This window comes from Pteropus medius, unplaced genomic scaffold (genome assembly GCF_902729225.1).
Source record: "Pteropus medius unplaced genomic scaffold, Ma_sr-lr_union100, whole genome shotgun sequence".
In the NCBI taxonomy this organism is placed as follows: domain Eukaryota; kingdom Metazoa; phylum Chordata; class Mammalia; order Chiroptera; family Pteropodidae; genus Pteropus; species Pteropus medius.
Window position 1 is genome coordinate 10,962,544 of NW_024349797.1, and position 13,886 is coordinate 10,976,429.

General features: G+C 39.8%; 2 protein-coding genes across 2 annotated transcripts in view; one reads left to right on the forward strand and one right to left on the reverse strand.

Moving 5' to 3' along the window:
• LOC120619771 (wiskott-Aldrich syndrome protein homolog 1-like) overlaps positions 1 to 6,761 on the reverse strand; it is an 84,793-nt gene extending 78,032 nt beyond the window's left edge. The window contains exon 1 of the mRNA XM_039884350.1: positions 6,655 to 6,761. Within this exon, the coding sequence (XP_039740284.1) occupies positions 6,655 to 6,677 (23 nt within the window). The 5' untranslated portion in view covers positions 6,678 to 6,761. The remainder of the gene's footprint in view (positions 1 to 6,654) is intronic.
• Positions 6,761 to 13,502, forward strand: FLRT2 (fibronectin leucine rich transmembrane protein 2). The gene has a single exon (XM_039883972.1). The coding sequence runs from the start codon at positions 7,046 to 7,048 to the stop codon at positions 9,026 to 9,028; it is 1,983 nt and encodes a 660-aa protein (XP_039739906.1). The 5' UTR covers positions 6,761 to 7,045; the 3' UTR covers positions 9,029 to 13,502.
• The last annotated feature ends 384 nt before the right edge of the window (positions 13,503 to 13,886 follow it).

The window sequence follows — 13,886 nt, forward strand, 5'->3', positions numbered from 1 at the left end:
TCACATTCCTATGTTAGCATAGCTGGTAAGTGGGAAAACTGTTCAGGTCAGCTGTCCCAAGAGCCCAGCTCTTGCTCGCTGCATCATCTCTTTCTCTCTTAAATCACAGTTTATCGAGCATATTTAATCACTACTTGGCATTCTTTGTTAACTTTGCATGCATTATCTCCAGTCTTCCCAACAACTTCATTAGCACAGCTTATTATCCTCTCTTGAGATGAAAAAAATGAAAGTCAGAGAGGTTAAGTCAAGTGACCATTGTCATGCCATTAATGAGTGGCTGAGCTGAGGTCCCAGCTAAATTCTGACTCCAAATTCTTTTCTCTTTACACACCACCATGCCAACACTCTACTTCTCATGTGTTGGTTTGATCTAGAAGAAAGAAGGACTGGTCGTCTCAATGCCCTGAAAAGAATTCCTGGTAGCGAGTGTCTAGGGAATCGAACCTTAAAGTGGCTGATCATCAGGCTCAAATGGGGAAAGTTGACAAACTGTACACGCCTGATCTTGTTTGAAGACCTGTCAAACCAGAACCTGCAGGGGTGGGACCCAGAAACCCTCGTTTTCCATCACCATCCCCTAGTGTTTTGGATGACCGTCAGGGTTGGAGAATTGCTGGATCAGATGATGGGAAAGCTCTCTCCCCAAAATAAGAGTCTAAGAATCGTGAGGTGCTCGCTATCTGTTTGAGTAAATGAATGAATGTGTGAATGAACAAACTTCAATTAACCCTTTAAAAAGCAGCGAAAGTATATAGATATGAGCCGTAGGGGGTTCATCTTGTATGGGCCATATACTTTTTTTTTTCCTTTAATCCTTTTGGTGCTGTCTAAATAAAATTCTCTCAGTTTCTGCTCCCCACTGGGTTTATTGAACATACTGTAGGCCCAGTCTAGCAGTCTTAGATTATGCAGATTTTAATGGACCAAAGGGATGGTCAGTGGGAGCGCCCTAGAAATTGCGTTAAGAAATTGAGAGCTGCCTGTGGCAGTCATTAATGTGTCTTCAAAGTTTATGCATTTGAGTTTATAACATTTGTTGTTTGTTCTAAACTTATCCCTATTATTCGAATCAACTGCATTGGAAATCTTATGAGAACAATCCTTTAAATATGTTAGAGAGTTTTATGTTTGCCAGGAGAATAGCATTTCTTTTTTTTTTTTGGTCCAATTTTAATGTTTTCGATTCTAGACGGACTGGAGCCAGAAAATAGTCAGCTATTTAAATAAAGTGTTTTCTTTCCTTCCCTCTTTTTCTCTTTCCTTCTTTCTTTCTCTTTGTTTTAGCAAAGAAAAATATCTGCCTAATAAGAAACTTTAAAGGGCTTGGTTGAGGTTCAGTGAATGAGATGGAAAAAATGGTTTCAAGTTAAGGGGTGTCTATTGTTATATTTTCCTCAAATTCCTCTGCCAGTTCCCACATCTTGGCCAGCTAACTACTGAACTCTCCTGATTGTTGCATGAACAGTATTTATAACCTATCTTCAGGAATGTGGAAATGTGTATGAGATCTATAAATTGCTTTAGTGTTTCCAGATTGTAACAAAGACATTTGTAATGTAGTTAGGCCTATGGATCCTGCACCTGTGTGTGTCCCAATTTAAGCACAAACTGCCTAACTCCAGAAGCTCTAAGTCTGATGTACCCTAGGACAGAAGTCTCTAATCCCCGGAGTCCTGCACCTGTGGTCTGTTAGGAATCAGGCCTCATAGTAGGAGGTGAGCAGCTAGTGAGTGAGCGGGTGAGCAAGCAAAGCTTCATCTGTATTTGTAGCTTCTCCCCAGCCCTAGCATCACCGCTTCAGCTCCACCTCAGATCATCAGGATTTTCATAGACGCACTGGTGCAAAAAAGGTTGGAGAGCACTGCCCTACGAGAGATACCTTTTTGGGAAAATCTCTCTTCATGGTTAGCTTTCTCATTTGTATCACTTCATGCACTGTGCTGTCTTGTCACACTGCAGCCAATGCTGGAATCATTAAGATTTTATTACGTTTGTCCTAGTATCATTATATTATACAATCGGCAGTGCTTATTGACAGTTCCTATTTTCTGTACTGTGATTTTTATAGTCTGAGTTTATTAAGCGCTCCTGGAATACAGGCTCCTGGAATTAATTTAAAAAACAAACAAACAAACCCTTCTTAGGCAGCACTAGGAGAGAAACACTTGTCTGAAAGCTTTTACATGATTTGTGTGCTTTAAGGCTCAGTTCCTATGAAAAGAGTTAAAATAGCCTGGAATAACCGCTGCTGTTACTGTCATCTGTAACAGATTGGCAGGGCCAGGATCTTGCTGTCTCCAAAGTGCATTTGTTGCATGTTGATTTACACTCGGACTTTAGAAACTGTGTTTTTTTGCTCTTAAATGAAAATTTCTGTTTTTACCTAGCACCTTCCATTAAGCCATTCTTCATAATCTCCAGTTTCCTGGAGAGGAAACATATTCAATGCAGCATTCAAACAAACAGGAGAAAAAAAAACTTGCTCTCAATATTTGAAATTCATCTTGTAAAGCAAAATCTTTTTATTCCCAGCAGTTAGAGACTTACACATGAAACGTGAGCTTGTTTATGATCAGGACTACTTCAGTGCGAAGCAAAGAGTTGGGGGAAAGTCTCGTGCAGTCAAAGTTTTGTTCCTTCTCTCGGCTGGGCTGAGTTTCACCTTTTCATTCGCATTTCAGCCAGCTTGTATCCCTATGCAGAACATCTTAAATCTCCTCCTTGGCTTGCACCCTCTTGTCCTTCAGATGGTCACATAGAAAGTCCTTCCCCTGCAGTGTCTTTGATACCCTGTGGACTAAGTTAGAGCTGTCCACACAGTAATGCAATTCCCTGGTGCCCTGAGCTTAGATCTCTTCCCATAGTACCGTGGTTCCCTGCTCATTCATTTCTCTCCCCTCACTAACTTTAAACTTCACAAAGCCAAAAACCACATCAGCTCCACAAAAGACTGTATTCTCATTCTAGTGCTCAAGAAACATTAGTCGAATAAGTGAATGAACGACATATTGCATTTTCATGCTTTTTTGGCGTCCCTGCAAAGGAGCATTTGTAAGTTCTGTTTATTAGAAACTTATCTTCAATTTTCTTTATAAAATCAGAATAATAATCTTAACCTTCTAAGGTACTTAGAAGATGGTACGAGTCAGTGGTTCTCGACTTGGGGAAGTTTTGCCACTCTGAGGACATATATATGGCAATGTCTAGAGACATCTTTGAGTGCTCATGGTAGCCCCACAACAAAGGAATAAATGGGCCCAAAATGTCAACAGTGCTGAGGCTGAGTTGATTTTACTTTGCTCTACATATTGGAGTTCTTTGAATATCTTTGAATATCTCTAACAGTATCAGAACACAAATAACAGTTTATAATTATTATGTCCTTGCCATATGTCAGGCACCATATAAATTTTTCACGAATATTATCTTACTTAAACCTCTCTAGAGTGCTGTGAGTTAGGAACTGTTATGATCCTCATTTCTCATGTGAAGAGACTAAGACCTAAAAGGCTAAATAGTTTATCCAAAACCCTACAGTTACTAGGTGTCAGAAGTGAGATGAAAACTCAGGGCCTAGGATTTTGACTATTACACTATACAACTTTTTCTTTAAATACTGTTTCCTACTTAAGGTCCTAAAGTATTTCTGCCCTCAGTATTCAGTAGGATTTAGAGATGAAAATATAGAGGAAATTTTAACCTACTAAAATTAAAAAAATTTCTATGTTCATAATTTTATACTTGCACTAATTTGAACAAAGATACAGTATGTTGGCTGGCATCATATGTAGGCTGTTGTTGATCCGAGGATGAGAACATATCTGCTGTGCACTGTTATTTTGTGGTATTCCCAAGAAGTTCCAAAAAAATCATGAGTTTGTTTTCAAATTCAAAATTGTCCAACTTTCTGTAATATAATCATATTTATAAATGTTTTGTACATAGGTATATTTTAACATTTTTGCAAATACAATGGATGTAAAAAAATGAGGGAGGGAGACTGCCATATATAACTTTAAGAAAAAGAACAGAATATGTTTTGTAAAAAAAAAAATCGTACCCGTCATAGCCAATCAATACATTGCGGTCTTCTAGATGATACTTTTTTCCTATAAAGATGGATAAACAGTCATAGTTTGCTCCTTGTAACCTTATGAGGAGCTTTCTTCAGGACCACATCTTCTCCTTACATAATCTAAAAGAATCACTTTTAAATAAAATATACCTGCAAGAGCTCAAGGCTTGAGACAGAGGGTTGGCTGATGGGACTTTCTCTCTCCTCCAGAGGATTCAGCTTAAGCAAGTGGAAAATTTACAATCTGGATACATAATGAGTCCTCAGGTCCATCCGGGACACTTTGTTGACTCTCAGTGATTATTGCTTTGAGGTTGTTAGCTGACTAACTTCTCAGGTAAATGCTGTAATCCTCAAGTACTAGTGTATTGTTTTACAGGCCTTAAAAACTTGGGGTATAAACACAGGTAAGAACCTATTTCTTTTACTTAAGAATTTACTTAGAGACCCTGGAACAGCTATTTTCCTCACTTAGGAAATTCCATTCACATCACACTTGGAAAATTTCTGTGAAATACTCAAGAAGACATTAGGTTCTATTATTTTAGTCTCATTTTCCTACCTCTTTCAAATAGTAAATGATAAGTATTTTGTCCTTAAATAAATTATGCTCTGTAAAGTGGGCTCCTCTGATTACAATTAACTCTTAAAGCTCTTACCAGACATTAGTGCTTGTCATTCAAACATTTTTCAAGAGTCCACTGTGGCTGAGTGACTCATATAGTCATTATACTGCCATACCTATAAGATGTCATTACATATAAGATGTAATTTGAGACTATCTCTTGGGGACAGAAGTGATTAGTATGCCTTATGCCTTTATTCTTCACAATAGAGTCATTTGACATACTCTTACACTTATTTTACATTTAATAAATTAATACATTTGGATGAGTAAGATGGCACTGTGTTAAAGGCAGTGCTTCTCAAATTTTAATATGCATACTCTAGGTTCTCACTAACGTGTAGATTTTGTGTTTCCAGCAACTTCTGAGATCAAACTCATGCTGCTGGACCAAGGATCACTCTTGAGTAGCAAGCTATTAGGGAACATTGAGATGGATTGAAAATTTGAAACCTGAACTAAGGATGGCATCAAGCTGATGGCATTAAACTCAGTTTTCTTATACTACCTTTAATTGTATTATAAATTATTCTTTAAGCATATAGGGATTTTGAACAGGATGGCTCCTATTCAATGTCAAACCATACATTTGTAAGTTTAACAAATTAAATAATGCTTGATTTTTATAAAGCATCACATCCATCTGTTTTTGCACGGAAGGCAATTCCCTTTTAAATGTTCCCGAAAAATAAAATATGAATTTTACCATTCTGGTCATCAAAGGCATTTTTTAGATGGTTCACAATCTTTTAAATTGTAGAACAAATTTCTAATATCCTTGACACTTAAATAGCACTTATTATTTTTTCCCCCGTTTTAAATTATGTGTCTAAAGATAACTAAGGGGACAATTTCAAATAGTTTCTCTGTGCTTTTAGATATAAGTTGTTTCAGTCTCTGGGTATTGGTGAGAATTAAGAGACTTATAGCTTGCCATGTCCTATCATGTTAGCTTATTTTGTAGGAAAATCAAATCTGGCACCTTTCAATTAGCTTCTTTACCTCTCGAATCTAAAAACAGATGGAACATGTTCTGGAGAAAGAAGGCATGATTACTATCTGTGGTTTGCCTTTACTTCCCCAACTCTGTCTTCTATCATTTCAAAGTTTCCTGAAAGCTTTTCTTTAAAAGCAGGAAAAACTCACAGATGGGAAGACGGTTGTGTTGTTTAAAAATAATATATTCCCTGTCATGAGATTGGCAACTAACTGCCAAAGGGATCACAGTGGTGTATCTCATCTGTGTCCGGAGGTCCCGAAAGGAGGGATAAGGGGAGATGTTTCATGGACTGGAGTTTGGTCATTCTGCTTGGTAACTCGGGCGTAAGCTATTTTAGAAGAAGACAAAGATGAGAAGAAGCAAGAGTGGAGGAAAAATATATTCTCTATGCCTTCACACGGGCTTCTGCACATTAGATTTATATTGCTTCATCATAGTATCAGATCAAAAGGCTGCAACTTTTCAAATGACTTTGTAGATCCCCATTTTGCATTTATTTATTTATAACTGGAGAAGATTACACATCTTTTCCCTTAAATTTTATTAGTTGCTCAGTCACTTGTTCCGTCTTGAAACAAGGCTGCAACCAGTTGGATTTATAGGTGATCATCCTCATTTGATTCAGTGGATTCAGCAGTGTGCCTGGGGCATCTACTTGTTTGGATATGCACATAGATACTTACCAGAAGGTACTGTTAGGACTGTAAAATTCACAATACAATCATTAATAGTGAGTGGTAGCAGTAGGGTTTTCTTTTGAAGATAATCATTTTCATTTCTTGAATATATTTTCAACTAAATTATTGCTACTTAAAATATCACTTAATGCCAACGGCCTGCCTCTAGTCATTTAGACCGGATCTCATGGTTCTTGAAAGTCGCATAGTCAGATCAGCATTTCTTCCACTACTACCCTTAACTGATTCCTTTCTTTCTACTTTCCTACAACAGATTCCCTTAACCAAGAAGTTCATAGTCTGATCAACGCTGACCTGCCCTACGACAGAAGAAGAGAGTTCTGCCTGCCCAGTTGGGCCCCGGTTGACTGCTGATAACTTGGCTTCATTTCTTGCCTGTGTGGGAAATTTTCTCTACTGATTTTCTTTCTCTCTCTCTCTTTTTTTTTTTCTTTTGCACATGGAGGACAACACAGGCTGATGAGACCAGAGACTGCAGAAGGAGGCTTTTACCACGAGCCTTTGGGACTTTTCCTGTAATTGGAGTTCTGGACTTTGACAGAACCCGGTCCAGTCAGTCATTTGGGTTTTGCTATCTATTCTTTTTTTTTTTATTTCTTTTTCTTTTCCGCACCACATCGTGTTTTTATTTCCGTACTTCAGAAATGGGCCTACAGACCACACAGTGGCCCAGCCATGGGGCTTTTTTCCTGAAATCTTGGCTTGTCATTTCCCTGGGGCTCTACTCACAAGTGTCAAAAATCCTGGCGTGCCCCAGCGTGTGCCGCTGCGACAGGATCTTTGTCTACTGTAATGAGCGAAGTTTGACCTCAGTGCCTCTTGGGATCCCGGAGGGCGTAACCGTGCTCTACCTCCACAACAACCAAATTAATAATGCTGGATTTCCTGCGGAACTGCACAACGTACAGTCGGTGCATACGGTCTACCTTTATGGCAACCAGCTGGACGAATTCCCCATGAACCTCCCCAAGAACGTCCGAGTCCTCCACTTGCAGGAAAACAACATTCAGACCATTTCACGCGCGGCTCTGGCCCAGCTCTTGAAGCTCGAAGAGCTACACCTGGATGACAACTCTATCTCCACAGTGGGGGTGGAAGACGGGGCCTTCCGGGAGGCTGTGAGCCTCAAGTTGCTGTTTCTATCCAAGAATCATCTGAGCAGTGTGCCTGTTGGGCTTCCCGTAGACTTGCAGGAGCTGAGAGTGGATGAAAATCGAATCGCTGTCATCTCAGACATGGCCTTTCAGAACCTCACAAGCTTGGAGCGTCTGATCGTGGACGGGAACCTCCTGACCAACAAGGGCATTGCGGAGGGCACCTTCAGCCATCTCACCAAGCTCAAGGAGTTCTCCATCGTAAGGAATTCGCTCTCCCATCCCCCACCCGACCTCCCAGGTACGCACCTGATCCGGCTCTATCTGCAGGACAACCAGATAAACCACATCCCCTTGACAGCCTTCGCAAATCTCCGGAAGCTGGAACGGCTGGATATATCCAACAACCAGCTGCGCATGTTGACTCAAGGGGTCTTCGATAACCTCTCCAACCTGAAGCAGCTCACCGCGCGGAATAACCCTTGGTTTTGTGACTGCAGTATCAAGTGGGTCACGGAATGGCTCAAATATATCCCTTCATCTCTCAACGTGCGAGGTTTCATGTGCCAAGGTCCTGAACAAGTCCGGGGGATGGCTGTCAGGGAGCTGAATATGAATCTTTTGTCGTGTCCCACCACGACACCCGGCCTGCCTCTCTTCACTCCAGCCCCGAGTACGGCTTTCCCCACAACTCAGCCTCCCACAGCCTCTGTCCCCATCCCCAGCAGAAGCTATACGCCTCCAACTCCTACCACCTCGAGGCTTCCCACGATTCCGGACTGGGATGGCAGAGAAAGAGTGACTCCGCCCATTTCCGAACGGATCCAGCTGTCTGTCCATTTTGTGAATGACACTTCGATTCAAGTCGGCTGGCTCTCTCTCTTTACTGTGATGGCGTATAAACTCACGTGGGTGAAAATGGGCCACAGTTTAGTAGGGGGCATCGTTCAGGAACGCATCGTCAGTGGTGAGAAGCAGCATCTGAGCCTGGTTAATCTGGAGCCCAGATCCACCTATCGGATTTGTTTGGTGCCACTGGATGCTTTTAACTACAGAGCTGTAGAAGATACCATTTGTTCCGAGGCCACCACCCATGCCTCCTATTTGAACAATGGCAGCAACACTGCTTCCAGCCACGAGCAGACGACTTCCCACAGCATGGGCTCCCCTTTTCTGCTGGCAGGCCTGATCGGGGGCGCAGTGATATTTGTGCTCCTGGTCTTGCTCAGCGTCTTTTGCTGGCACATGCACAAAAAGGGGCGCTACACCTCCCAGAAGTGGAAATACAACCGAGGCCGGCGGAAAGATGACTACTGCGAGGCGGGCACGAAGAAGGACAATTCCATCCTGGAGATGACAGAAACCAGCTTTCAGATCGTCTCCTTAAATAACGATCAGCTCCTTAAAGGAGATTTCAGACTGCAGCCCATTTACACCCCAAACGGGGGCATTAATTACACAGACTGCCATATCCCCAACAACATGCGATACTGCAACAGCAGTGTGCCAGACCTAGAGCACTGCCATACGTGACAGCCAGAGGTCCAGCGTTAGAAAGGTGGACAGTGAGACTCTTGAGAACACACACGTGTGTGCACATAAAGACACGCGAATTACATTTGATAAATGTTACGCAGATGCATTTGTGCATTTGAATACTCTGTAATTTATACGGTGTACTATATAATGGGATTTAAAAAAAAAGTGCTATCTTTTCTATTTCAAGTTAATTACAAACAGTTTTGTAACTCTTTGCTTTTTAAATCTTAAAAAAAAAAAATAGTTGCTGAAGTACTGTACAGGGTTGTACAAAGAGAACCCAACGCCAAGTCAGAAGAATGAGTGATTCTTCCTTATGATGCACATTGACCACTTTGCTGTTGAAGCTGTCAGAATAAATTTCCTTTCCTAGAGCTGGTCAGATGAAAAGGCAGATTAAAATGGACTCATCGGAGTAGGGTAAATAATAGGGGTCAAACAAGGAATGGCCCAGATATCTTCATGCTATTTCTATACTTCCTGGTCTGGAAGAAAAGTTAGATATTCCAATATATAAGAAAGGAGATAGTTACCCTGATTTGACCCAAAACAGGAAATGGAGAAAGCATCATGAGGAAGTCAGTTCCTGTGAGATAAGTTAACCCAACCTGGCAGAATCAAGAAATCAAGATGAGTTTTGAAAAGACCCTTAAACCTGGGGGTTGGCTTTCTGACCGGGGACGTAAAAATCACTCCTCGCGCTTCCCTGGCCCTGTGTGATAACAGAGTTAGAGACTTGAGTCTGATTTTAGTCATCTTCGGGGACAGGTATGATGTCCCAGCAAGAAAACTCCCTTTAAAAGTGTTACTATTCAAATTGTATGTCAAGTTGAATCACATTCAACAGAGATATATTCTAGAATACTTTTTTTAGAAGAGGCTAATAAAATAATGGGAAGATTATATTGAATGGAATTATTTTTGATAATGAGAATTATTTGGGTAGATTCACTGCAGCTATGTCAACATGATATTTAGAGCAACAAGGCATCAATGTTTGGAATATACTAAAATAACTTGTTACTTAAACATTATTGACACCATTTAGACAAAAGCAAGTGACCAGTGGTTCTGCTATACTATGTCAAATGCTTTTATTAGTATCATGTTGAAATAGCTTGAATGAATACCTTTATCCCCTTGCAAATTCTTGTCTTCCAATCACCTCACATATATTTTCGTAATTAGCTGTTTATGCTATGTTTGTTTTTCTCCCCCTCTGCTCAATTATGGATGCCAGTCTTGGTTGCACAAAATATTCACATACACTTAGACACTTTAAAATATTGTACTAATTTTCACTGGTAATAATTCTGTAAGGACACATCAAAGCTGGCCGAAATAATGTATTTTTGTAAAAGGCAGTATCAAGTTTCCACCTTGGACTGACTTGGCTCTGTCCCATTTTCAAAATTTCATTTATTCCTTTTCAATATTGGATGTTCCTCTACTTTGGGAACTGGAGAGGGATAATCAATCTTATATTAACAGGATAACAGATGGAAAACGAAGAAGTCAGAGAGCCAGGGTTTGTTCCCCTGATCTTGACAGAACAGGGCACAGAGCAAAGGGCATAGAGAAGAGAGGGATGTCTGTGCTTCATTCTAGATATTTTTGAAGCAATGTCAGTCTTCAGAAGGCATATATAATTTACCGCTTTTCATCCCTTAGATGTAGAAGGGCTATAGATTACATACATTATCTAAAAAATACATCCTTGGAAAATACTTTTCAAAATCAAATTTAAGCATTTCACTCTCTGTTGCATATTTCCTTTACCACTGGCCATTATTTTAGGGAACCATGAAGTTAATATCATAATCATTTTGTGCTCTCTCTCTCTTTCTCAACAAAATAGAACTGTGATGTGTCTTCTTTGTAAAAGTTTAGGTATAAATGCTATGCAAGTTTTTCTTTATAGTGAGAGCTTTATTTTCTTTAATAATATACCCCCGACTTAAAAGTTTTAATCTTCTTTGTCCCTCAGAATAAGCAGAAAATATAACTGAAGATATAATGTAGTAGACACAAGAATTGAAACCGTGCAGTCAGTCGAGCTGAAATTAGCTATGAATTAATTTGAATTAATTAATTCTACAGTGATTTTGGTTTCCATTTTAGTCTATTAGCTAGTGAGTTCTGGCTGTTGCTTTTTAAAGCTAAGTCCACACAGTGAAGGAATAAGACAATCTGTGAAGGTGATCGGTGTAGCAGTAAAGCCATCTAAAATTCAGGACAATGACATGGGGTTTTGTGTATTTATCTGGATAATTCCTTTCCACCCTCTTCCCCTTGGCTGTGTAGATAAAACTATGTGTTCAAATGATGGTACTTTGACTTTTGAGGTTCCCCCCGCCTTTTATCCACAAAACAATCATTCTCATTTTATTTGTATTATGTGTATAACCCCCAATGGGATATTTGGCTGCTGAAATATCTTGCTCTGGGCCAAGAAGATCAAGGTTAGAGAGGAGGTTTCTATAATGTCTTATGGGATTCACAGAACATTTGGGACTTAGGTGGCACAATGGGGACCTAGCCATATGAAATGGTTAGGATGATCTGAAAAGGTTCTTTTGCTAGAAGGTGTACCTGAAGAGATAGACTCTAGTTACAGGCTTTATTGTGATCTGGTGCACAGCATGACTAAAATGAAAATCAGTCCCCCATTTGTGATAGCATACCTGAGGCTCTCACCTACACCATGATAAAAAGCACATCATGGGATTTTGTAATGTGTCTTAGGAAAACCACTGAACAATCATCAGTGGTGGATATGCTTTGGTTGACATTTTTAGTCATGAGACTGTCTTTTGTTGGTATATCCGCCCTATATTTGGGCCTCTCTTGCTGGCGTTATGTATTTTGAAGTCTTTAGTCAAGAGTCAAGGTCGAAGGCGCAGGCCAAGACCATGAATGAAGCCATGCTCATTGGCTTATAAAGAGCTTGCTGCTCTCTGACCAAATGAGGTGATTTGAGATCACATGTGACCACCATGCAGAGGAAATTATAAAAGGAAAAGACGTAGGCATGATCACACAGATATTACTGACGGCATTCATATCCACGATTGTCATTAATACCTGCTTGTTTGGGAAGAAGTGTTTGATCGTGGACAGACCCTGGGCTTTCCTCAAAACTGGCAAATGCATTAGCAGCCTATCACATGGGACGATCACATGTAGAGACAAGGATTGTGTTCCTCTGCCTATTTTCCTTGTGTAACAAGTGGGAAATATTCTACCCTGTGAGAAATAATGCAATTTCTAATTATTTGGATGTTGGTTGAAATATATAGTAGACATTTTTTTCCTGAGGATAAAAAAATGTATAATGTGACCAGTCTGGTAAAGAGTATTGAAGAAGTAGCTAATAATACGGCTCCATTTCCTACTACTGCAGATCATAATGGTCTTAGTCATTTCACCGGAGTCAGAACTTCCTTCCCCACTGAGGACATGCTGTCCATGTTGTGAGCAGAGCATCCATTCCAAACACAAGGCGATATTGTTGCCACCCACAGTGAGCAGGTGAGGCATGTGACCAGCAGACTTTAGCTGCAGAACCCATTGTACCTTTGGACAGTGAAGTGGTTAATTTTCGTTGACTTCTCTGTTTATAGCATTTTTCTCTAATCTTTACAAGGAGACATTAACTTTTACTTTAGAAGCAGAGAATAAATGTGTTGCTCCTGACTTACATTTCCAGCTGCGTGGGAAAGCAAAACAGAAAAGAGTGGTTAAATGGGAGAGACATGTACAGAAAACAAACAGAAAGCCCTCTAGTTCTTAGTTTTGTCAGACCTTGCCAATGCTCTTATTTTTTAAGTCAAATTGCTACTTTAGGAAGCTGTAGCATACCTCCTTCTCTAATTTCTTCAGGCAGATCGAAAAACAATGGGGGATGCTTGTCACTGATTGTGTGGAGAAAGTTTTGTACATGTATGATACTGTTGTTATACAAATCAGATTATTTTGCTAAAGTTTTTGTTTTGTTTTGTTTTGTTTTGTTTTAGCAGCTCATCCACCAGAAGAGCACAAAGCCAGGCCATCGCAACAGGCATTTCTAAGCTAGTATGAAACATACGTGTGTGCATGTGCACACACACACACACACCACACACACACACATGCTGGAGTGCTTGTAAAGATATCTATGAGATGTAAGATTTATAACCTTTTCAAGACAAAGGTGAAGGTGTTGCCACTGCGTGTCCCTCGTAATAACAGTATATCTTCACTGGAAACTAACCCAGATGATTTGTTATTGTTTGAACCATATGTTGATTTGCTTCTGGTTTGTGTTTAGTGCGTTCTCGCTGACAAAGAACTGCAAGGGGCTGGAAGATTCTACATCACACATCCTCTGAGACCTACCATGTCACACACTTTGTTAACTACAAATTTCACTCTACACTATACAGTACCTTGTTGATATATTCAGTAAAGGCTTATTTTAAAAGAAAAACATATTGTGTTTATCTGAGTAAGTTTATTGGGTTACATCCAGTATTTGTTAGTGCTAAAAAGAACCGAGAGAAGCTTCCAATGATGCAGGAGGTGGGGCAGGAATGAAGGAGGTAATAGAATTTTTCATTTTCTTCTACTTTGAGGACAACTTAGGTGTTTTAAGACCATTTGATCATTTCATGTGAGGAGTTTACATGAAATCTTTGTCTTCTCTTTTATTTCCCATCTATGTTGTGCGTTCCTATGAATAGTTTTTAAATATACACACATAAGTTTTTTAATTGAATATATTGGGCTGACATTGGTTAATAAAATTATAGGTGTCAGGTTTATAATTCAATAATACATCATCTGTATATTGCATTGTATTTGTTAAATCTAC

Bases quoted from the DNA above. Each gene is read 5' to 3' on its own strand.
- FLRT2 (XM_039883972.1), top strand. From the start codon at position 7,046: ATGGGCCTACAGACCACACAGTGGCCCAGCCATGGGGCTTTTTTCCTG.